The 25,506-nt window shown below is 43.4% G+C and overlaps 1 protein-coding gene across 1 annotated transcript in view; it reads left to right on the top strand.

The window, feature by feature from the left end:
* Positions 1–25,506, top strand: part of LOC137432974 (uncharacterized) — a 180,915-nt gene that overhangs the window by 58,548 nt on the left and 96,861 nt on the right. The window contains exons 17-22 of the mRNA XM_078783785.1: positions 8,395–8,493; positions 15,491–15,715; positions 21,726–21,824; positions 21,913–22,011; positions 23,653–23,751; positions 23,896–23,988. Coding sequence (XP_078639911.1) covers positions 8,395–8,493; positions 15,491–15,715; positions 21,726–21,824; positions 21,913–22,011; positions 23,653–23,751; positions 23,896–23,988 — 714 coding nt within the window. The remainder of the gene's footprint in view (positions 1–8,394; positions 8,494–15,490; positions 15,716–21,725; positions 21,825–21,912; positions 22,012–23,652; positions 23,752–23,895; positions 23,989–25,506) is intronic.

Below are 25,506 nucleotides of genomic sequence, written 5' to 3'. Positions count from 1 at the left end.
TAACCACAGTCGAAAGGCCTGGTGCTGCCCAGGTGGAAGTGACCTGCCTCATCACCCCCCTATGGCACACATGGCCATTTTGATGCGCCATGCGTGCCAACCATGGCAATAAAGCTCGCGGTGCCACGGGTTTGTCATTAATCGTCCACATTTGTCCTTCTGCGGGGCGCTGAGCTCCCAATTTAATCCAATCTTGATGTTCTACGTTTGAGGCCGCGGCTTGTAATTGTATTACATCGAACTCTGTAGGTGCGGATGTCGGAACGTCTGTCTGGGCGGTCGCTTTAGCGCCCTGTTTGCGCGTAACTACTGGCATATTATACCCAACCTGTTGGTTTGCCGCTAGTGCTGCTGCTTCGTCGGCTCGGGTGTTTCCACGGGCCACAGCGTCGTCTGTACGCTGGTGACCTCGGCATTTAACTACAGCTATTTCACGTGGAAGCATAATACTATGAAGCAGATTTCGCACTAAGTCCCCATTTTTAATGAGTGCTCCCGCTAAAGTGAGGAACCCTCTCATTTTCCATATGGCCCCTTTGTCGTGGACCACTCCGTGTGCGTATGCCGAGTCTGTATAAATTGTCACCGCTTTTTCCTCGCTTACTTCGCACGCTCTCGTGAGTGCGTACAGTTCAGCTTGTTGTGCTGACCAGGTGGGCGGGAGGCGGCCGCTTTCGACCGTCTCCGTATCCGAGCATACTGCGTACCCAGATAACAGGGATCCGTCCCAAGCCCGTTTGGCTGAACCATCGACGTAATAGGTGTGATCGGCTTCCTGTAGCGGAGTGTCCTGTAAGTCAGGCCTTACCGTTGATATTAATTGGACCACGTCCGTGCAAACGTGCGGGATTCCCTCCTCCTTTGTTGGCAAAAGTGTCGCTGGGTTAAGAATGGTACACCGCATCACCGTCACGTTGGGTGCCATAATTAATGCCGTTTCGTATTGCATCAGTCGAGTGGCTGTGAGATGCTGTATGTTTCGCTGTTGTAGTAGTGTATGGACGCAATGCGGTACCTGTAAAAGGACCGGATGTCCCATAACTATGTCGGCCGTCCGCTCAACTGCGTATCGGGCAGCCGCCACGGCTTGTAAACACAGCGGAAAGCCTTGTTCTACCGCATCAAGCTTTTTGCTGAAATAGGCTACCGGACGTTCCCTATCTTCATGAGTCTGAGTTAACACGGATTGCGCGAATCCCCCTACTGCATGGGTGAAAAGTGTGAAGGCCTTTTTATAATCGGGAAGGCCTAAGGTTGGGGCCGTTATCAGGGCTCGTTTGAGTCCTTCGTAGCAGCGTATTCGACTGTCCGTCCAGTTCACCATCCGTGGCTGGTCGTTTTTCGTCGCCTCATACAGAGGTTTTGCTAGTAACGCATAGTCAATTATCCATGTACGACAGTACCCTGCCATTCCCAGAAATCGCAACAAACACACTAACACTTCACTGTTATCCTTCACTTCACTTCAAAATTTCACTGTTATCCTATCAATACCTGGACATTTTTTCCCTTCCTTCCTAGATACGCGAATTTCACACCAGTATAAACCCACTGGAAAAATTATCTGAAAAATAACGAAATCGTCTCCAAGTTCTCTAACTAATCTCCATTCGCAATCACCAATTTTACCCTCCTATGCATTTTGCCTTAGGTTTTAGAACCTAGAGTCTACCAAAAACAACAACTAGCCTCCCAAAGCCATTTCCCTGCAAGAGCGGAGGTTAGCCTTGCGGTCCACATGACAATCTTCTTCATTTTGCTCTATCACCTCCCTTTGAGCAATAATTTAATTGATGTGATTCCCACATACCTGGTGGAGTTCTGTTCACCTGGTCTGCAGAGCCGTGATCCAATCTTCACCAGCCCCCAATCACCTTCTTATCACAAAACAACAGTCCATAACTAACCACTTTTTTTATTTCTTGTCTTTTCCATCAACTTTTATAACCTTTTCCTCCACTTTCTCATCAATTCCTGCAGTCACCTGTCATTGACAAGTAATCCATCTGATTCGACTTTCCAATTTAATCATCTTTGCACTTTCCATGACCTTCTTCACACTTCCTTTTAAACCTTTTCTTCAGACACAACCCACATGAGTTATGAATACAATTTCCCTTTTCAGGCACGTGTCTAGCCACTCACAAAGTGTCCATAAGACAACGTCATCATATTTCACAGAACTCCACCACTCTATTAAATCCTAAACATGCCCAATGGGCAATCCACGAAAAAATCAAAGCATTTTCAGTCCCCCTTTTCTCATACACTAGCCAATGTAAGTCAGCCAAACATAAATAAAGAGGTTCCAGCGAGTTGTGACCTCCATAACTCTAAACAACTCCGCTGGCACCTTTTAAAACAAACTTTCCCAGTCACTTACTAAAATAAAGTGCAGCTCTTGTCCGTAAATATACGTTAACCAAGGTTACATGAGACTTGACAACAATATTCCTGCCCCGTGGAGCAAGGCATCAGAGACAACTCCCCTCTCCACCTGAACTTATCCCAGGTAGAATTTAGCTACCTACAGAGAAAGTACCTGCTCAACACATTTACAAACCAATTCGTCCCCTCGTATTAGGGGACGTCACAAATGTTCCACCACAATTCACAGCAGGTGACCAACCACCTGCCTTCTGTCGAAGTCCAGTTCAATTTCCATTCACAGACAGACAGACAGACAAACGGACCGGGTGAAACCATAACCATCCATCCTTCCGATTGGACTCATGTCAGCATCACATGTCATTCTTGCCTTCATTCAACGCATTCTGCCATCCCAAGTCGGCCAAATACAAGCCCCGGCCATGCCGTTGAATAAACACCCAGTCGGACTGTCAGCCTATCATTTTTGACTTTCACTCCCAATTTTACTCATCCGGATTGCCCAACGCCCGTAGGCAATTTGGGGAACCCCTTGTCAATCCATGACACACTTCAATGACTCACACCATAAACACAAATACACGCTGCAATGACAGATCATTCATTCCCTTATACACAAATACCTGTGCTCACTCCAACACATCCAGTGCGTAGCTTAACTTAAAATACTCATCGTCCTACCTTTCTTGGGCTAGTCCCTCCTGTAGTCCTAAGATCGGGTCGCCCCCCGATCCCTAACCTTAAACGCAGTTCTCACGCCGGAGTAACTTAACACCTATTATAATAATAATTATCTATCACCCACATATGGGTCTACCTGCTTCCCACGCAGGAAGCTTACCTGAGGGATATCCCTCCTTATCTCGGGCGCCCTGTATAATCGATTCATTACCCACTGCTGCTCTGGTTTAAACTAAATATGGTTCGGAATGCAAGCCAGGTGGTACAGCCGACAGAGGTCCACACGTCCAAAGCAAGGCAGGAGGCTTCAATTTCGATGTGCAAAAATTGCTTACCCAAATTAGGTGCCGACAGGCCTCCTTTCCGACCTAGAACGTGAGGATCCACCTCGTCTGCACACTTGGATGATCCCACTCCTGACACCAAAATTGTCGGTCGAAGACCTCAAGGGAAGGAAGAAGAAGAAGAATCAGAGCAGCAATGTTTAATGGGATCGATTACAAACACACAGTGTGGAGCAAGGCTCGAGAATGCACCGCCTAACACGCAGCGGGCAATTTCTCAAGACACTCGCTGAAAAATAAGCAAAAAGTCATTTCATTTATAGCAAAATATCAGACAAGAATCTGCGCTAAAGACATAGCAAACCCTGGGCCATAACGACAACACCTCCCGTTGTCCCTTCCTACAGAAGGCCAAACTTAGACAAACAGATGTAAGCATGGGATAGGCTGAGCTTTTTTGGCTCTTTATCTAAACATATCAGACCCGAGCGCAGGCCGAAGTAAATATTCTCATACACTAGGCTAAATGGTAGATGAATGATTGGATACACGTGCTGAATACATTAACAATCAAGGATATGTAATGTCTATATTTCTCCCGAGGTTGGTTACGTCCTTTTTTAGGAGACATACTAGAAACTACAAAGATATATAATTAATTATTCCCTTTGCGAAGAAGGCGTTTGGCGACATGTTTTCCCTGTACGTAGGTCGCGAGCATATTATCTACTGTTTGGCACATACATTCAAGGACTTGTTTACTGGGCTAAGGATCCACCCTGCACGTCGAGCCTCGAAACCACATTTTGTCCACTCACCTCTGCCTGCAGCTGAGTTCAAATCAGTTTTCAGAAGCACGATATATAATTTCAGATGTTATACTCAATTGAGTCATGGGGTTTAAACCCTAATGGCTAACAGTTCCTCCCTTTGTCTTTACAAGACAACTCCTTGAAAAGACACCGTATACCCCAGTGGTCAGCATCCCAATCAGTCACATGCCAGGCGCGACAAAGCGTCACGCATGCTCAGAGAGAGAGAGAGATATATATAAAATCTTGATTCTTGAAGGTGCCTGGACTACCTCTAAATATAAACAGACGTATACGAAATTTTGGGGGCAGTGCTTCTATTCCAAATGGATCACATCTAGGCCCTGAGAACATTCAAATTAACATTTTAATATTTTCACCTCGTGGGCCACCCTAAATTGTCCCCCCTATACTTTTCAATAGCGACTGACGCCCTTGTAGAATAGGCTTATGCTGTCTGTCAGTGCTACCCTGAAACATGGAAACGCTCCTCGGAGAGAAATAATTATTCAGTAAAAGTTGCTTCAAATTAGTCTAAATCTCGGGGAAAATTGTAACTTTTTTCAATCAGCCAAAAAAGTAAACCAACAACAGGCCATGTATAGGCAACAGGCCTTTGCCTCCATCGCCCATGAAAAACTCCCCCCCCCCCCCACCTTTGCTGTTACGAAATATATAACCTCCCATTCTTGAGCTCTTTCAACCAGTGCAAGAATAAAATGCTTCCATCTTTTCTTTTTTTTTATCGCAGTATTTTTACCATGGACTTCTCGTATTTTTTTTTTTTTGTATACAAGATCGAGGCTCGTGTAAGAGCTAACATTAATCACAAAAAAAAACAACTGGACACATAAAACATATAATAAAGGGAGCGGGAGACAAGATGGGGAGAGAGAAGGAAGCACACAAGTACAACATTTGAGAGCAGGGACATTGGGAGATCTGTGGGAGGGGGAGGGCTTGGGGGAAGGAGGAATGGGAAGGGGGGTGGGGGGCGGGAGAGGTATAAAACACATGGACACTGCTAGGACTTACAGGAAAGAAGTCGGTATTTCAAAAAAGTGGATCTGGGGTGAATTAACGGGGGTCGAAAAGATCAAGTTTTGGATGGGGGAAGATAAGAGATGGTGGTGAACAGCTGGGATTGAAGAGATTGAGGGAGTTTGTTCCAGAGGCGGGAGAAAAGAGGAATGAAAGAGTGAAGGTGAGTAGAGAGTATTGATTTTGGCAGTTTCTCCAGGAGAGGGTTGCTGGCAGATCTTGTGCGACCTGTAGTAATATTTGGGGGAAAGAGCACAGGCAGAGCTGGGGGAGCAAGGCTGGAGAGGAGTCGGTGGAAGACAGAAAGACCACCAACCTGCCTGTGGTGAGTGAGTGACAGGCAATCAGAGTTAGCTTCACTGCGGAAGATTCTAATGATCCTGAAAGCTTTGGTTTCAACAGCGTGAAGCCGAGCGAGGTGTGAGGCAGGAGCACCAGGCCAGAGGGGAGAGCAGTATTCCATTGAACTGTGGATGAAAGCCTTGTAAGTGGTGAGGAGCTCAGGTGTGCCAAGGAAGGACCTCGCACGACTGAGGATGCCCAGTCAGCGACTGGCTTTGGAAGCGAGATTGGAAATGTGATTTTCCCAGGAAATGTAAATGGAGTCGTCACTGTTTGGTGGACGGTACAACACACATATGAACAAAAGGTGGGAGCGAAGGGGAAGCCATAGCCAGAGGTACTCCTGGGGGTGAGGTGGAGAGAGGGCAGTGCAGGGAGAGTGAGGAAGAGCATTTTTTATAAAGATAGCAACCCCACCTCCAGGACGAGGCTCAGGTCTATCACACCAGAGGAGGGAGTAACCAGTGAGAGATATTAAGGAATCAGAGATATCTTGAAGGAGGAAAGTTTCTGTTAAGCAGATTAAGTCTGGTTTGTCAAAAGCAACCTGAATGGAGAGATCAATCAGGTTTGAACGAAGGCCCGAGATGTTTGAGGTCCATACCATTAAGGAAGAGGAAGGGGGAGCATCGGATACAGGGCAGGGGAGTTGAGGAGTAGGGTAAGACGAGGAAGAGGAGAAGGAGGTAGGGAGAGCTGTTGATAGTGTCAGAGGTTTCAGAAGAGCTAGGAGAAAGGGAAGGATGAGGGTTTGATGGTGATTGGATGAGGCACCGTGAAGTGTTGTTTGAGGGGGGCAGAGCGAGGAGGCAGGTTGGAGGAGATGGAGGTAAGAGTTGGAAGGGAGAGGAAGCGGGGAGGATGCTTTGAGGAGGAGGGGTGAGAGGGGAGAATTGGAGAAAAAAGGAGTGTGGGGAGACTTGAAGGGGAGAGGGGAGGGGGGAATTTAGGAGTGGAGGGGTGAAGGGATAGTTTGGGAGGGGAGGAGTTAGGGGGAGACATTTGAAGTGGAAGGGTTAGGGGGGAGTTCAGGAGGGGAGTGGTGAGGGGGGAGTTTAGGAGGGGAGGGGCGAGGGGGGAGTTTAGGAGGGGAGGGGCGAGGGGGGAGTTTAGGAGGGGAGGGGCGAGGGGGGGAGTTTAGGAGGGGAGGGGCAAGGGGGGAGATTTGAAAGGGATGGGTGAGGGGGGAGTTTAGGAGGGGAGGGGCAAGGGGGGAGATTTGAAAAGGATGGATGAGGGGGGAGTTTAGGAGGGGAGGGGTGAGTTTGGATTTTATAAAGTGTTGGACAATTAATGGAAAACGAACATTTATTGCAAAATTAGTTTCTTGTGATTTTCGAGTCAGAGATCCGTTTGAAAACGTTGGAGGGGTGGAATGCAGGTGAGTTTAGGGAATGTATGAAGGAAGAACTGTAAGAGATTGAATTTATATTTGAAATGAAGAGATTTGGTGAGCAAATCGAAGACAACCTTTTAAAGAAGAAGAAGAAGAAAAGTGTGTTATAATATACAACAGAATACAACACTTCAGGGGAAAGTTTAAACATTTAAAAACTAAACCGTGAAAACTATGGGGGAATTCCCTAATTGAGGGCATGAAGAATTCTTAAGGGGGATTAATTAATCTAGAACAGGCTCAGAAGCAGGAACAGAAGAATAGGAGATTGACAGCCAGGACAGCAGAGAAGGAAGGAACAGGGAGGTGTATAAGCAAATGTGTTAGCACGGGAGGGGAGGCCTACTTTTTAAATTCTTCGTTAATATATATTTTTTGAAGGTTAGGTGAAAGTGGGTCAGAGGAAGAAGGAGAAAGTTGAAGGAGTATGGTGAAAACTAGAATTGAAAGGTGTCGGCTGGAGAGGATTGAGTTATGAAGGAAGGAGAGAGAGAGAAAAAAAGACTGGCAGGGCAAACACGTGGTCGAAGAACGAACGAACACGGGGAGAGAAGGAAATGACATTTATTTATTTATTATTAATTATTATTAAGGCTTTAAACAGAGTAAGATGTTCAGGGAAATATGGGGTGAAAAGAAAGACTGTAAAAAACAGTGAGAGAACGAAAGTAAATGGACAACAAACGACCGCCAAGAAGAGACAGGAAAGCCTTGAGGGACCAGGCCTGAAAAACACGGCAGGAACAACCGACAATTATACACAGGTATGCCCGACTTACACCGAGGTCTTACTAGAAACACAAAGTAGGCACACACACCGTAAAATAAAAATACAGTTTTGACAAAAATACAAACGGGAAAAATACTTTACTTTGATAGCGTGGAGACCTTGGAAAAACACAACCTTGCTGGCAAAACCGGAAGCGGAGCCTTTTCTTTTTTTTCTTTTCATCATATTGTCCCATTAAATCACTGGGTTTTTTTGGAAAAGAAAATGCAGAAAAATGTGATTCTGGCCATTTAGAGTACACACGTCGTTGGAGCTTGTGAAAGAGCTAATCAAGGGGTTGAGGATTTAAATTACACACTTCTATAGGTGCAAAGCAGATAATAAACTTTTTCAGGCGAAGAAGGCAACAACCTCTCTGCAGTTTGAAAAGGTACTTTGTGCGTCTTTTAGGAGCTTACATTTTTAAACAGAAATAGAGCTTTCGACTATAATGAATCCAGAGCTACAAGGTGAGAAACAGGAGCCTCAACCCATAGTGGGTAGCACAACTCCATGGCACTGAATACAAACAATTGATTTGGGAGCCAGAGTGCACAGCAGTGCCAAAAACGAATATGTCTTGGCTGAAAAACGATGCTCGGACGAGTCATGATTTTACTGTTGATTCAATGCTTTTTAGAAACATACTTTAACTTCAATAAATCACGACCGTGTGCACAGCACGACCTGACCCCTCTTCACGTGGCCGTACACTACGGGCACCCAGACGTGGCTCTGCTGCTCCTCGAGAGGGGGGCTTCTCCACACTGCATCACCAAGGTATTCCTACATCCAGATTCGGACGAATCGCGACTCACATTTTGTCACCAGCAAAAGTGGCCAGATTGGCAGAATGAATGAAGTCTCAGATGCAATTTTGAACACGAATGTACGAATGGTGTTGTGTGTGCCCTCCCTCGGATAGATGTTAAATGGGTGTCCTGTCTGCCAGCATTAGTTGGTGGATATTAATGATACCCACACTGTCCTTCGTGAAGAGAGAGCAGGTGAGCTATCCCTGGCACCATGAACAAATTGTAAATTCTTGCCCTAATCAGCAAAGGGCAATGCATCAGTGACGCAGCCGTGCCCTCAGCCAATGATGCTGCATACGAGTGAAGAAGAAGAATTTACATGTATGCCTCGTTAAGCTTTTGTTTCCCTATCTTGGATGATTGCATCTCATTTGAATTTTTGGGTTTGACTGGATGTTGCATTGTTGCAGGGAGATAGCACACTTATTATCTTTGTGTTGTATAGTCTGGGTTCGATTCCCGACCCAACTATAACCTGTCAGATTGATGGTTTCCAGGCGCGGTGTTGCATCACAAACTTAACTGTGCCGCCCTTTGGATGGACCTTAATCCGGGTATCCCTTCCACTAGCATTAGTTGGTGGACATGAAAGATTCCATGGTGTCTTTTGTGAAGATTAGACGAGTTATACCCGGCACCCTAGAAGAAGAAAAAAAATCCAACTTGCTGTCCAAGTCAGCTACAGTAGAATGGCAAACCTGGCCTGCCAATTCATGAAAGACTTGGTCCAAATTCCCACGCAATTTCCAATCAATGCTGTTCAGTAACGAATAATTTCAGCTGTTTATTTCATGTTCTTGAACTCGAATCAGCTGATATTATACGCCTGGTGTTGGCTTAACGGTTAAGGTGGCTGCCTTAAGATCTTAGGGTCTTGAGTTTGAGCCCTTGTCGATAAATAACACCAGGTGGGTCGACTAGGCCTACTATCCTTCTGAGGTCGACAAAATGAGTACCAGCTTACTGGAAACAGGGGGGCACTGCAACACTCTCAGCAATGATGCAACCAGCAGCCACAGGCTACATGTGAAATAATAAAAAATAAGCTGATATTATCTTTTGAGTGTGTGTTTTGTTTCATAAAACCCCGAATTTTAGATAAAATATGAAAGACGTGGATATAAAGCAAAATGTTGTGCTAAATAACTTCTTATTTTGTCCTTTATTTTAATTGTCATATTGCGGCACATGCCAAATTGTGTGTGAAATTCTCATATTGCGGCACATGCCAAATTGTGTGTGAAATTCTCATATTGCGGCACATGCCAAATTGTGTGTGAAATTCTCATATTGCGACACATGCCAAATTGTGTGTGAAATTCTCATATTGCGGCACATGCCAAATTGTGTGTGAAATTCTCATATTGCGGCACATGCCAAATTGTGTGACATTCTCACATTGCGGCACATGCCAAATTGTGTGTGAAATTCTCATATTGTGGCACATGCCAAATTGTGTGTGAAATTCTCATATTGCGGCACATGCCAAATTGTGTGTGAAATTCTCATATTGCGACACATGCCAAATTGTGTGTGAAATTCTCATATTGTGGCACATGCCAAATTGTGTGTGAAATTCTCATATTGCGGCACATGCCAAATTGTGTGACATTCTCACATTGCGGCACATGCCAAATTGTGTGTGAAATTCTCATATTGTGGCACATGCCAAATTGTGTGTGAAATTCTCATATTGCGGCACATGCCAAATTGTGTGCGAAATTCTCATATTGCGGCACATGCCAAATTGTGTGTGAAATTCTCATATTGTGGCACATGCCAAATTGTGTGTGAAATTCTCATATTGTGGCATATGCCAAATTGTGTGTGTGAAATTCTCATATTGCGGCACATGCCAAATTGTGTGTGAAATTCTCATATTGTGGCACATGCCAAATTGTGTGTGAAATTCTCATATTGCGACACATGCCAAATTGTGTGCGAAATTCTCATATTGTGGCACATGCCAAATTGTGTGTGAAATTCTCATATTGTGGCATATGCCAAATTGTGTGTGAAATTCTCATATTGCGGCACATGCCAAATTGTGTGTGAAATTCTCATATTGCGGCACATGCCAAATTGTGTGTGAAATTCTCATATTGCGACATGCCAAATTGTGTGTGAAATTCTCATATTGTGACACATGCCAAATTGTGTGTGAAATTCTCATATTGTGGCACATGCCAAATTGTGTGTGAAATTCTCATATTGTGGCATATGCCAAATTGTGTGTGTGAAATTCTCATATTGCGGCACATGCCAAATTGTGTGTGAAATTCTCATATTGCGGCACATGCCAAATTGTGTGTGAAATTCTCATATTGCGACATGCCAAATTGTGTGTGAAATTCTCATATTGTGACACATGCCAAATTGTGTGTGAAATTCTCATATTGCGGCATATGCCAAATTGTGTGTGAAATTCTCATATTGTGGCACATGCCAAATTGTGTGTGAAATTCTCATATTGTGGCATATGCCAAATTGTGTGTGTGAAATTCTCATATTGCGGCACATGCCAAATTGTGTGTGAAATTCTCATATTGTGACACATGCCAAATTGTGTGTGAAATTCTCATATTGCGACACATGCCAAATTGTGTGTGAAATTCTCATATTGCGACACATGCCAAATTGTGTGTGAAATTCTCATATTGTGACACATGCCAAATTGTGTGTGAAATTCTCATATTGCGGCACATGCCAAATTGTGTGTGAAATTCTCATATTGTGGCACATGCCAAATTGTGTGTGAAATTCTCATATTGTGGCATATGCCAAATTGTGTGTGTGAAATTCTCATATTGCGGCACATGCCAAATTGTGTGTGAAATTCTCATATTGCGGCACATGCCAAATTGTGTGTGAAATTCTCATATTGCGACATGCCAAATTGTGTGTGAAATTCTCATATTGTGACACATGCCAAATTGTGTGTGAAATTCTCATATTGCGGCACATGCCAAATTGTGTGTGAAATTCTCATATTGCGGCACATGCCAAATTGTGTGACATTCTCACATTGCGGCACATGCCAAATTGTGTGTGAAATTCTCATATTGCGGCACATGCCAAATTGTGTGTGAAATTCTCATATTGTGGCACATGCCAAATTGTGTGTGAAATTCTCATATTGTGGCATATGCCAAATTGTGTGTGTGAAATTCTCATATTGCGGCACATGCCAAATTGTGTGTGAAATTCTCATATTGCCGCACATGCCAAATTGTGTGTGAAATTCTCATATTGCGACATGCCAAATTGTGTGTGAAATTCTCATATTGTGACACATGCCAAATTGTGTGTGAAATTCTCATATTGTGACACATGCCAAATTGTGTGTGAAATTCTCATATTGTGGCACATGCCAAATTGTGTGTGAAATTCTCATATTGCGGCACATGCCAAATTGTGTGTGAAATTCTCATATTGTGGCACATGCCAAATTGTGTGTGAAATTCTCATATTGTGGCATATGCCAAATTGTGTGTGTGAAATTCTCATATTGCGGCACATGCCAAATTGTGTGTGAAATTCTCATATTGTGGCACATGCCAAATTGTGTGTGAAATTCTCATATTGTGGCATATGCCAAATTGTGTGTGTGAAATTCTCATATTGCGGCACATGCCAAATTGTGTGTGAAATTCTCATATTGTGGCACATGCCAAATTGTGTGTGAAATTCTCATATTGCGACACATGCCAAATTGTGTGCGAAATTCTCATATTGTGGCACATGCCAAATTGTGTGTGAAATTCTCATATTGTGGCATATGCCAAATTGTGTGTGTGAAATTCTCATATTGCGGCACATGCCAAATTGTGTGTGAAATTCTCATATTGCGGCACATGCCAAATTGTGTGTGAAATTCTCATATTGCGACATGCCAAATTGTGTGTGAAATTCTCATATTGTGACACATGCCAAATTGTGTGTGAAATTCTCATATTGCGACATGCCAAATTGTGTGTGAAATTCTCATATTGTGACACATGCCAAATTGTGTGTGAAATTCTCATATTGTGGCACATGCCAAATTGTGTGTGAAATTCTCATATTGTGGCATATGCCAAATTGTGTGTGTGAAATTCTCATATTGCGGCACATGCCAAATTGTGTGTGAAATTCTCATATTGCGGCACATGCCAAATTGTGTGTGAAATTCTCATATTGCGACATGCCAAATTGTGTGTGAAATTCTCATATTGTGACACATGCCAAATTGTGTGTGAAATTCTCATATTGCGGCACATGCCAAATTGTGTGTGAAATTCTCATATTGTGGCACATGCCAAATTGTGTGTGAAATTCTCATATTGTGGCATATGCCAAATTGTGTGTGTGAAATTCTCATATTGCCGGACATGCCAAATTGTGTGTGAAATTCTCATATTGTGACACATGCCAAATTGTGTGTGAAATTCTCATATTGCGACACATGCCAAATTGTGTGTGAAATTCTCATATTGCGGCACATGCCAAATTGTGTGTGAAATTCTCATATTGTGACACATGCCAAATTGTGTGTGAAATTCTCATATTGCGGCACATGCCAAATTGTGTGTGAAATTCTCATATTGTGGCACATGCCAAATTGTGTGTGAAATTCTCATATTGTGGCATATGCCAAATTGTGTGTGTGAAATTCTCATATTGCGGCACATGCCAAATTGTGTGTGAAATTCTCATATTGCGGCACATGCCAAATTGTGTGTGAAATTCTCATATTGCGACATGCCAAATTGTGTGTGAAATTCTCATATTGTGACACATGCCAAATTGTGTGTGAAATTCTCATATTGCGGCACATGCCAAATTGTGTGTGAAATTCTCATATTGTGGCACATGCCAAATTGTGTGTGAAATTCTCATATTGTGGCATATGCCAAATTGTGTGTGTGAAATTCTCATATTGCGGCACATGCCAAATTGTGTGTGAAATTCTCATATTGCCGCACATGCCAAATTGTGTGTGAAATTCTCATATTGTGACATGCCAAATTGTGTGTGAAATTCTCATATTGTGACACATGCCAAATTGTGTGTGAAATTCTCATATTGCGACACATGCCAAATTGTGTGTGAAATTCTCATATTGCGGCACATGCCAAATTGTGTGTGAAATTCTCATATTGTGGCACATGCCAAATTGTGTGTGAAATTCTCATATTGTGGCATATGCCAAATTGTGTGTGTGAAATTCTCATATTGCGGCACATGCCAAATTGTGTGTGAAATTCTCATATTGCGGCACATGCCAAATTGTGTGTGAAATTCTCATATTGCGACATGCCAAATTGTGTGTGAAATTCTCATATTGCGACACATGCCAAATTGTGTGTGAAATTCTCATATTGCGGCACATGCTAAATTGTGTGTGAAATTCTCATATTGCGGCACATGCCAAATTGTGTGACATTCTCACATTGCGGCACATGCCAAATTGTGTGTGAAATTCTCATATTGTGGCACATGCCAAATTGTGTGTGAAATTCTCATATTGCGGCACATGCCAAATTGTGTGTGAAATTCTTATATTGCGGCACATGCCAAATTGTGTGTGAAATTCTCATATTGTGGCACATGCCAAATTGTGTGTGAAATTCTCATATTGTGGCATATGCCAAATTGTGTGTGTGAAATTCTCATATTGCGGCACATGCCAAATTGTGTGTGAAATTCTCATATTGCGGCACATGCCAAATTGTGTGTGAAATTCTCATATTGCGACACATGCCAAATTGTGTGTGAAATTCTCATATTGCGACACATGCCAAATTGTGTGAAATTCTCATTTTGCGGCACACCATGCCAAATTGTGTGAAATTCTCACATTGCGGCACATGCCAATTTCTGTGAAATTCTCACATTGCGGCACATGCCAATTTGTGTGCGAAATTCTCATATTGCGGCACATGCCAAATTGTGTGTGAAATTCTCACATTGCGGCACATGCCAAATTGTGTGAAATTCTCATGTTGCGGCACATGCCAAATTATGTGAAATTCTCACATTGCGGCACATGCCAAATTGTGGGAAATTCTCACATTGCGGCACTTGCCAATTTGTGTGTGAAATTCTCATATTGCGGCACATGCCAAATTGTGTGTGAAATTCTCATATTGTGGCACATGCCAAATTGTGTGTGAAATTCTCATATTGCGGCACATGCCATATTGAGTGTGAAATTCTCATATTGCGGCACATGCCAAATTGTGTGAAATTCTCATATTGCGGCATATGCAAAATTGTGTGAAATTCTCACATTGCGGCACATGCCAAATTGTGTGAAATTCTCACATTGCGGCACATGCCAAATTGTGTGAAATTCTCACATTGCGGCACTTGCCAATTTGTGTGTGAAATTCTCATATTGTGGCACATGCCAAATTGTGTGTGAAATTCTCATATTGTGGCACATGCCAAATTGTGTGTGAAATTCTCATATTGCGGAACATGCCAAATTGTGTTGGAAATTCTCATATTGTGGCACATGCCAAATTGTGTGAAATTCTCATATTGCGGCACATGCTAAATTGTGTTGGAATTTCTCATATTGCGGCACATGCCAAATTGTGTGTGAAATTCTCATACTGATGTCAAAAATGTTTTTCCCTTTTCAATTTTTTTTCTTAAAAAATTCAAAAAAAAAATTGGGATCCAAAAGCACGACCTCTTTTCCAATATCATTGGGAAATGCACCCACCGGGGGGAAAGATATGAGACGCTTGTTGTAAACTTGTACAAAGAGAAAGACTAACCTCTGTACCGAGATTTACAGGTGCAAGCCCTTTAATCTTTGGAAAAACAACACAAAAATCTTTCAACTCCCTGCCATGAGATGATGCCATGTTTTGGCAGATATCACGTAGTGACATTACCAACATCGGTCTTCTCTGTTTGTTATAATCGGCTTCTTACAATTACTGAAACCTAGCCATCCTGTATTCAATCAGAGTGGTCACACCGCGTTGCACATCGCAGCTCAATGTGGCCCAGGGCAAAGATACAGCAGCACTGAAGGTGGTCCGGTGGTGGCATCGTTGCTGTCTCGAGGTGCGGACCGCGAAGCACGAACTCGCGGTGGGGTAACACCCCTGCACCTCGCGAGCCTCCGTGGACACCTAGGGGTGGTCAGCGCCTTGCTACATGCTGGTGCGGCCCCTGGTCCTACCACCCAGGTAATCAGTAGCCGTATGATGAAGGAACACCTCTTCTCTAAACTGGTTTGAGCCCCACATCGTTCGTCTTGCACCAGAGAGCATTTCTCCCTCTGTTTTATTTCTCAGATATTCATTGGAATCTCCTTAAAAACACATTGTCTGTGATGATTCTACTCGGTTTTCTTTATCTTCTTCTGATTTTAGTGAAGGTCTAATCCGAAAGTACAATCCCAGTTGTATTTTTCATTCCTTGCGCAACTTGCTGTTTTGTCTGATCTTTGTTCGGAAAATCCCATCTTGCAATTTGTGAGCAAAATGTTGACCTGTGATACCCATGCAGGAACCTTTTTCTTTTCCTCTCTTTTTTTTCCCTCCAAATAACATTCCATTCCTGTGCATTTGTGAAACCTCTTTGCCGCAGCCAATCATTCATGATTTCACTCATTTCAAATTCAATTACTCCTCCAACCACCATGGCCATGTAAAAATAGACCTGCAATAAAAATCTTCTCGTTTAACCCTCTGTCCTGCAGTCTCTTTTCACTACCGACAGCCGTTGCAAGCGGTGCATGCCCAATACAGATCACATGGGTTTTAAATAATGAATGAATGAATAACTCCCCACACCTAATCACTTCCTCTTGACATGCCAGTTGCATTTCCAGATGTTTTCAATTTCCAGATGCATCAAAGATTCAGTTATATGCACTCAGTTATGGGTTAATGGCATCTTGAGTGCTGACAGTAACGTGCGTGGTAGGGAGGGGAGTGGGTGGTGGAATCGGGGGAATCAAGATAACTTCTACATCAATAATTCCTTCTAAAAAAAAAAAGTTCTGTAACACATGCCAGAAAACTTAGCATCCATTAGCGTTGTTGAGGAGAAGGTCACACACTCCTTGAAATGGGAAGCGATCGATGCTGCAATTTGATCGGTCAAGAAGGAGGTGAGTGGAGTGGAATTTCAGCATTTTCTGAATGATGGAAATGATGTCAGCACTCTTTACCGTGTTTGAAGCAATGTTATTTGCAGTTATACATTGCAACAGCTTTCGTAGTATTGACTGTGACGCGTACTTTTGAAGGTCACAACGAGAGCTTGATAGCTTTTGGGTGCTCAGCTCACAATGCTGCCAAGAATGGCAGCATTTATTTATTTATTTATTTAAAATTTTGCAGTCGTCGCCATGAAGTGTTTGCTTCTCAGCAAAATGACTTTGCAAAACCGCGAGGCAGGCTTGTAGGTCATTACATGTCCAGTATAATACTGCAAAGGCGGATGCAATTTCACTTTCCAAAAGGCTGATATGCTTCTGTTAAAGTATATATTTCTAACAGAAGTCAAGTATTATGGAAGAGCTCGAAGAGTGTTCATAGGATGTTCCATGTATTTAGTTATTGTCCCATACTATTCTGAAGGCATCAGAGCTCCCATATCCGATTGTGAACTTTTTGTATATGGAGAATCTACCTGAATAGTTCACCACTCAATTGAAGGCTGCTGGTGAAGCAGCCCTTAACCAGGGCAGAAATGGGGTCTTCGGCCAGGGTGCCAGGCCGTAATGGGCAACCTATTGTCGAAAGGTGTGGTAGGATGTGTCCCCTTCAAAGAATGGTGTACTTACTGATGCAATGATTTACCCTGGCTGTGATGCACTCGATTGACAGCTCATAACTTGGCAAGAAAGATGGTTCATAGGCGAGTATGCTACATTTGAACTGTTTGGCCAACCATGTGATTTGTGTTTATATTGCAGATCTATATATAGCAGCAAAGAATTACCAAAAAATTAATAAAATCGACAACGGAGCGCTCACCGAGTAAGCATACTCGCCACCAATGTTTTTACTGCTTGCACGTGCTGAGGCGTATATATTGAGTAAATCAGCGCTGTTTACGCCACCTTCTTTTGCAGCAGGATGAGCCTCCTCCCACCTCGTCCCCCACCACTGCCATGTAGGAGGTGTAGGAGCAGAATTTTAGCGACAGCAATTATTATTTTTAATGATGTCTGTACATGTTTTATGTGTTTAACACTCTTGTGTGGAATGGAGAGTGGGGGTGGGGGTGATCCAGAGCTGGATTGTGTTAAGTGTAGTATGATCTGTGAGTTTCGAGTAGCGGTTAGATTTCCATGTAACAGGGACCAGTCAGAGTAAGTTGTTTGTTACAAATGATGCTGAGGAGGCAGCATATATAATTTATAGACAAGTTAAACATTAATTTTGTGGGCATAAACACCTCAAGGTGTAGGCGGGGCTAGTAGGTGAGAACTTCCCATGAGAGAGGTATATAAAAAAATTTAAAAAACCACCTTTAGAGGCCATTTTTCCCCGCAAAGCGGGGGTTGGCCTTTTTCGGGAACCGTGGTTGTTGTTTTTCGGTCCCCTTTTTGAAGCAATGTTTTACGGCCGGATGCCCTTCCTGACGCCAACCCTTTTTTGCCGCCTTTAACGACAAACAGGGAATTACCAGTGAACTGGTACTCAATTAGCCGACCTCGGAAGGATGACAGGCTGAGTCAACCCCCCTGGCGTTAATTCAGCGATTGACCGGGATTCGAACCCAGGATCCTAGGATCCTAAGCCGGCACCCAAGCCGCTAGCCCAACACCAACACCATGAGAGAGGTATATATATACATATATATATTGTTGGGGATATGGGAATTGTGTGGGTAATCTGATGTAAATTTTCCCCTTTTTGTATGCTGTAAATCTTGTAAATATCACCCTCCAATAGTATAAAGATCAAAAGTCACCCGTAGTTAATCCATCGCATACACGTAGCCAATCTTAAATTCCCCTCGTAGTTATGTCCTTAATACATGTTAGTATAAGGCTCTGTGGCCCACTAGTTCATTACGTTGCATCAATTAAATAAGACAGGTCCCTCCGACGCCCCATGGCATCTTCCAAGTGCCAGGTTTAGCCACTTTGCTGCATTTCATCTCCCGTCCACTTTGCTGCATTTTGACTCCTTTAGCCACTTTGCTGCATTTCATCTGCCGTCCACTTTGCTGCATTTGACTCCATTACGCACGAGGTAACCTCGGAGAAGAAAGGCGTGTCCCCACCTCATCATAAAGGGGAGGAGTGAGTCAGCCCCACTCAACCAACCAAGAACAAGGGGTTGGACTTGGAGAGGGTGTGGAGAGAAACATCGAGTAGGTTCGCGAAGGTTCAAGGGCGTGGCATATATAACCCGCACGACGACGCCCCCAGGAGAGACGCGCAAGGAGAGAGAAATATGTGCGACGATCGCGCAGGCAGGAGATCGGAGAGAAAGACGCGTCAGACGATTTGGAAAGAAGGGGAGGACCAAAAGAGCCCGAGGCGTGCAGCGACAACCAGCCCCTGCCGCGTGCAACGAGATACGTGTGCCGACGTCGCCCTGCTCGCTCCCAGCCTGACAAGGACTGGCTTGCTGTGCGCCCTGCCAAGCCTTCCAGCTTGTGGTTCGACCTTCTCCCTCCAGCAAAAAACCAACCTGCAATTTCCCCATTTGTGTACGTGAGTTTGTTCTGTGTGTCTTGTCCCTGGGTTAATTAAGACTGTTAATAGGTAAGCTAACGATTTCACTGTCTCTCCTGCTTTTTCAATTTCCCTGTATATAACCTTGACTGCTCCTTTTGCTTTAGTGTGTGTAAATAATAAATCCTGTTATTCCTCTGTACGTCTTCGTCTTCCTCTTCACATTCGGTCGCTTTAGAGGTTTCCATATTGAATATCTGTGGCGCGATTTTGGCCAACGTTCAGGAATCGGGTTAGTCGGGGTAACTGTTCGTGTGCGGCGGCCATCCGCTCGGCCAATTAACATCCTAGCCGCGTCCGTAACAATATATAATACATATGTGACGTGCGCAAATGGCCACCACAATCTGTCTGGCCAGTGTGTGTCAGCCCTGGTGGCGTAATGTGCTGTGGAGCCGGAAGTGGCATTGATAAAGCAGCCCTTAACCATATATTTTTATTGACGCTGCGCCATGGACTGGACAGCCAGAATTGAGTTCCGCGCAAGAGGCGAGAACGTGAGAGAGCTCGCTTGGAGGAGGGCGGAGAACAAGAGAGAGACCGGCGGACAAGGAAGAAGAAGAAGAGGCCTCGAGTGTTCAGAGGAGAGATCAAGAATCCTCATGTGAGAGGATGAGCAGAGCAATCCACGGAAGAGTTTTGGAGGGCACTGATTGTGGCTTTATCTCTGGGTGAAATGACCCAAGCTGGGATCATCCTGTGTTTTTTTGGAGGATGAGGAGGGAGAAGACGGAGGGCTCAATCTAAGAAGGACAATGGGGTCCTCGAGGCCTGGTAGAGGCTGATCGTCGCTGGCCTTCCTTGTGACTGAATTTCATCATGCCTGTTTGGCTTTCAGTATCTTGGAAGCAACCCGGCTCTGGTCTCGCACCTTATATCCAAAGCTACATCCACCCTGCACATCATAGAAAAGGGAAGTCTCACCTGCATTATTGTCTTGTTGCTCGAGTGTGATCTGTGGCGCTGAGTGGGTTAGGAATTGTTTTATTTCCAATCATTTGTACATAAGTTTGAATATTCCCATTTACCTCTTCGTGTCCATTTGACTTGCTTGGTTCATTATGTTTTTGTTTATAGCGTCTTGTTTACCCTCTTCCGTTTATTTTACAAAATAAATCTGTTAAAAAGGTGAGAAAACGTGTTTGAGCCATCTGTCTGCTTTTCGTGTGTGTTTACCGTTGATTTTGGGCCAATTTAACAATCCTTGGAGAACGGTAAAGTTATAATTAATTGAACACAGTGCAATAAAATATCATTTCGTTCATCTCCTGAGACGAAAGGTCTCTGCGCTGAGGTTTCTGCCATTATGGGAGCTTCAGACGTGACAATACCTCCTGATGTTATTATAATAAGAAATTATTATTATTATAATAACATCATCCTCATGTACTGCTTATGTGTCACAAGAAATAACGCTGTGGGGAACGCATCTTCATATAAACAATGGTCTAAAGACCCCTTTTAGCACGTTTTTGATTAGAGCTCTCTTTTCCAGGAACACTTCCTGAGCACTAAGCAAGGTATTCACAAGAGGATGGCAGTGAAAACCTTTGCTGCCCACCTGTGAAATAGGTGCTATCACTAAAGAAGGTGTCCAATACGATGGTTATTTATTTATGGACAATTAATGTTCTCAAACAAATGTTGAGAAAGGTGTGCTAACCTCCATGAGAAAAGAGGTGAAGTGACGTTTCGGGCGGAGCCATTCTTCAAAACAAGAGGCCTCAAGCCCGAAACATCACTCGCCTTCTCTCCCAGGGCGGTTCACATACCTCTCAACATTTGGTTGATAAAATTAACTGTCCTTATTTTTCCACCGACTCAGACTGACTCAAGTCTTTGTAAAGACTATTTACCTCCACCACCGTGGGTGGACAGAGGTTATGTTTTCGCACCTCTGTGTCTGTTTGTTTGTCTATTTTTGCTGACTGTGAGCAGGATATCTCAAAAAGTTATGGACAGATTAGGACGAAACTTGGTGGACCTGTCGGGTGTGTGACAAGAACGAAATGATTAGATTTTGATGAAAATGCGATTCCGGATCTGGATATGAGAATTTTAAAGTGATTCTTCACCATTGACAGATCGGGCCTAACTTTAAGGCCTTTAAAAAATATATATATATATATTGCCTGATATCTCAAAAAGTTATGAATGGATTATGACAAAACTTGGTGGATGAGTTGGTTAGGTGATAAGAACAAGCCAATTAGAGTTTGGTTCAGGTCCGAATCCAGATCCGGCCTATCAGTGGGATGCAAAACATAAACTGTTCATCACGGCGGAGGTATGGTAACTATATATCTCCATCAGAAGGTCACTTTGAAGGTCACATCAGAAGGCCACATTTACCTTGTGGTACGGTGATTATTGTTACGTTGTGATTGTGATGTTCCATGCATTGTGGGTAAAATGGGATGTGCGGCAGGACTGGAGCACGATGTGCAGGTACATTTGAGATGTGTCACTGTGTGCTTGTGGTGTGGACGCGACAGGCCGGGCTGACCCCGCTACACCTCGCTGCTCAAGAGGACCACGTGGAAGTGGCTGCAGCTCTTCTCTCTCATGGCGCCGCCTTGGAGCCAAAGACACAGGTATCCCGTGCACGTGCACCATTGATTCATGCGTGCACCATTAATATACAATAAATTGTCACCGTGTGATCTCCTTTTTGTGTTCTAGCTGGGTTACATGCCCCTGCATATCGCCAGTCACTATGGCAACATCCGCATGGTCGCCTTCTTGCTGCAGCATGGTGTTGATGTCAATGCCAAGAACAAGGTCAGCATCTCCATACTCTTTTTACATTTCAATATAGTTATATATATATATCAAATTATAATTTAAGTTCTCCAGCCTAATGAGCGCACGCTGTGACGTCACATCACGTACGTGCGCTTTACCTGCCAAGCTACGGAAGAGCCATCCGACAGTGCGTAATTTGGATCTTTAATTCAGATACTGTCATAAGTGCATACAAAAACTCACCTGGTTTCCTGAAAAAAAACGACCTGGTTTCGCCCTTGTTGGGGCTTCATCAGGGCAACGCAGTGAGACCTGCATACACTTATGACTCTGAAAACCTTTCGGTTATACACCAGTCATTATGCAACTTCATACCATGAGTGGTAAACCACCATTAAGGTATCCCATCCAGCTATGCTGCACCTTAATGGGAGCGATAAGCACCGCCTGCCACACGATACATTATCTCTGGTATCCACTCATATGGTTTCGCCTGGATGCGGCCGGGAGTAACCAATCAAATTATAATTTAAGTTCTCCAGCCTAATGGCTGCATTCAGGAGACTTTGGATATACATACATACATATATATATATATATATATATATATATATATATATATACATATATATATATATATATATATATATGAGATTCAGGATATATATGGGAGACCTTGGACGCCTCCTCAGCACTATCCCGACACACACCACTGTGTGTGCTACGGAATGAGGTGTTTTTACTGCGGCCGGAGTGCAAATCCTGCCACCAACCTCCTTGAGAGAGGACCCAGTACCCTGATACCCATTTTGCCGACCTCGGAAGGATGACAGGCTGAGTCATCCCCACCTGGTATTAATTCAACAGCTGAACAGGATTTGAACCTTAGGATCCCAAGCACACCGCCCTAAGCATGAGGCCAACACCAGGTATAATATAGTTCTCTCGATGTGAAAATCTTTCGAGCATTCCATAGAAATGGTTAATTCCTAATTTTATCTTAATATGTACAGTATCTTGTTACCTTTGGTGTAATTATCAATTTCACATTCACAGTCGAGATTTTCCAACCATGGATGCTTAACAACCATTATTGCAATCTTACTTTTGAAGGTCACACAGACTTTGACAGACGGAATTTCCAAACTAGGTCGAAACACAGACTTTGACAGACACAAGCAATACAGTTTCGAGAGAACAGAACACAGTTTAGGTGAACACATCTTCAAAACAATTACAGGGATTCTATCTGGTCCAGTAGATTCTGAGATATCAAGCCCTTGAATAATCTTAGCAACCCTCCTCGGTGTGATGCTGATAGTGAAAAGCCTGATGTCAGGACGGGAAGGACAATTAGGCAATGGATGTCCATGGTCTTCAAGTGTGGAGTTTGCAGCAAAATGCTGAACGAAGAGGTTAACTTTATCAATAGGATAAGTAAGCACTTCAGGGCCATTGAAGAGGACAGGAATCGATGATCTATTATGGTTTGCAATCTCTGATTGCTCTTTCTTGTTATATATTATTTTCTGTTGCATTGTAGATAAATGTATAGATTCTACTTATTGGAGAGAGGCGGAATTCATGCTCGACGGTTAAGCTTGTGGAACAGCATTATTGGTTAAAACAGTAAGCATCATCTTGTGTTTACTCACTACTGCTTGTTCCGATGGGCAGGATGGATACACCGCACTGCACCAGGCAACGCAGCAAGGCCATGGCAACATCGTCAATTTACTCCTTCAACACGGGGCCGAACCAAACGAGCGCTGCTCTGTGAGACATTGAAAGCCAACAGTTGATTTTCTGTCAATGATCTCCATCCCTTAAACTTCTTCAGATATTCTCTTCATGCTGTCATCAATACCCCTAGGAATTTATTCCAAATAAATGAACAATGCCATGCATGTCTGTGTACAGGATGGCAGTCGCCCACTGGACGTGGCACGGAGTCTTGGATACATCTCTCTTGAAGACACACTTCAGAGAGTGACGGACGAACCGATGACTATCGTAAGGACCGGACCCTGTCATTTTGAGTCTACCAACTCATTGTTCGGCATTCTCGCTTATTTACACAGATATTTTTTAGCTGCATACCAATAATTGTGGTAGACAAGTTGACAAGACCATGTGACCTAAATATTTGCAATACCATAGACATCAACACAATTTATGCATGAAAACTTGTTGTTTATTTATTTTAACGTTGAGAATCTGTAAAATTACCAATGCCATATTTATTTAATCAATGTATACGGTACACGTACTACACGCACATACATGTCCCATTAGTGTTTTGGTGTTTTGATGCCATCTGCATCATAATCTTTGGAGCAGGTGCTTTGATTTGGAGCATATTGGTGTTTGGGATATATCGCCATTTCAGGACATGTGCTTTGACCTCATCATCATTCTTAAACTTAATGCCATCTAGATCTTCTTGGTTCACGTGTTATTTTTCTGTTCAAGGTCAAGTTCACATCTTGACCACTATATTCGTCATGTGTGTGTGTCTGTCTGTACGCAGCATAACTACCCGATGATATCATCCGATCTTGATGAAACTTGGGTGGGAGGTTGATATCATGATCTAGTTGTGTCCTGCCTAGAGTGGGCGTATTGCACCCATTGTGGGCGGTGACGCCCGAAAAAGATGTCTTTTTAGGGGATAATCAAGTTCAAGCTACATCTTCTCCGAGGGGTTTGGTGGAATCTGACAGGGGTTTCGATATTTGGTTAGGCCAATGACGTGTGTCTATCCCCAAGGAGCTCGATTTTTCATTTTTTTTCTTCATCTTTTTCATTTATTTATTTATTTATTTATTTTCATTTCATTTTTCACCGACTTTTCGGTATTGTGCAGCTAACTAACCTCATAACTGATTATACATTATTTTATATCTCATTTCAAGGTCAGTAACCTTCGTTTTGACATTTCCGGGTCTGGCCTGTCTGGGCCTGTTTCGGTTGCAGTCCGTCCTTTGTCATTGAATACCCGCTCGCTCGTGAACCATTGTCGTCTCCTGACTTGTTTTTTATTATTATTATTTTTTTGTATACAATATCGAGGCTCGTGTAAGAGCTAACATTGATCACAAAAAGACAAACTGACACATAAAACATAAAACATATGATAAAGGGAGTGGGAGAACAAGATGGAGAGCATGGACATCTGGAGATCTGTGGGAGGGAGAGGGCTTGGGGGGAGGAGGCGTGGGAAGGGGCAGGGGGTGTGAGAGGTAAAAAAAACACATGGACACTGCTAAGGACTTCCAGGAAAGAAGTTGGTATTTCAAAAAAGATCTTCTTTAAGATTATTTTCTTTAAGAGGTTGAAATAAATGAAAACCACAATGTTATTTTTCGGAAATTCATATTGAACTGAATCTGGGATCCAATTATGAATCTGGCGCGATGGTTGCATCATTACTGATGAAGTACCCGTGCACACTCCTGCAGGAAATTATCTGTTCAGGGTGCCAGCCACGTTGCTTCCTCTTCATCAGACACCTGGCCTCTTTACGGTCCA

Source organism: Myxine glutinosa, chromosome 8, assembly GCF_964187855.1.
Source record: "Myxine glutinosa chromosome 8, kmMyxGlut1.1, whole genome shotgun sequence".
In the NCBI taxonomy this organism is placed as follows: Eukaryota; Metazoa; Chordata; class Myxini; order Myxiniformes; family Myxinidae; genus Myxine; species Myxine glutinosa.
Note: the sequence above shows the minus strand (reverse complement) of the source record. Positions and strands in the feature narration are given on the sequence as shown.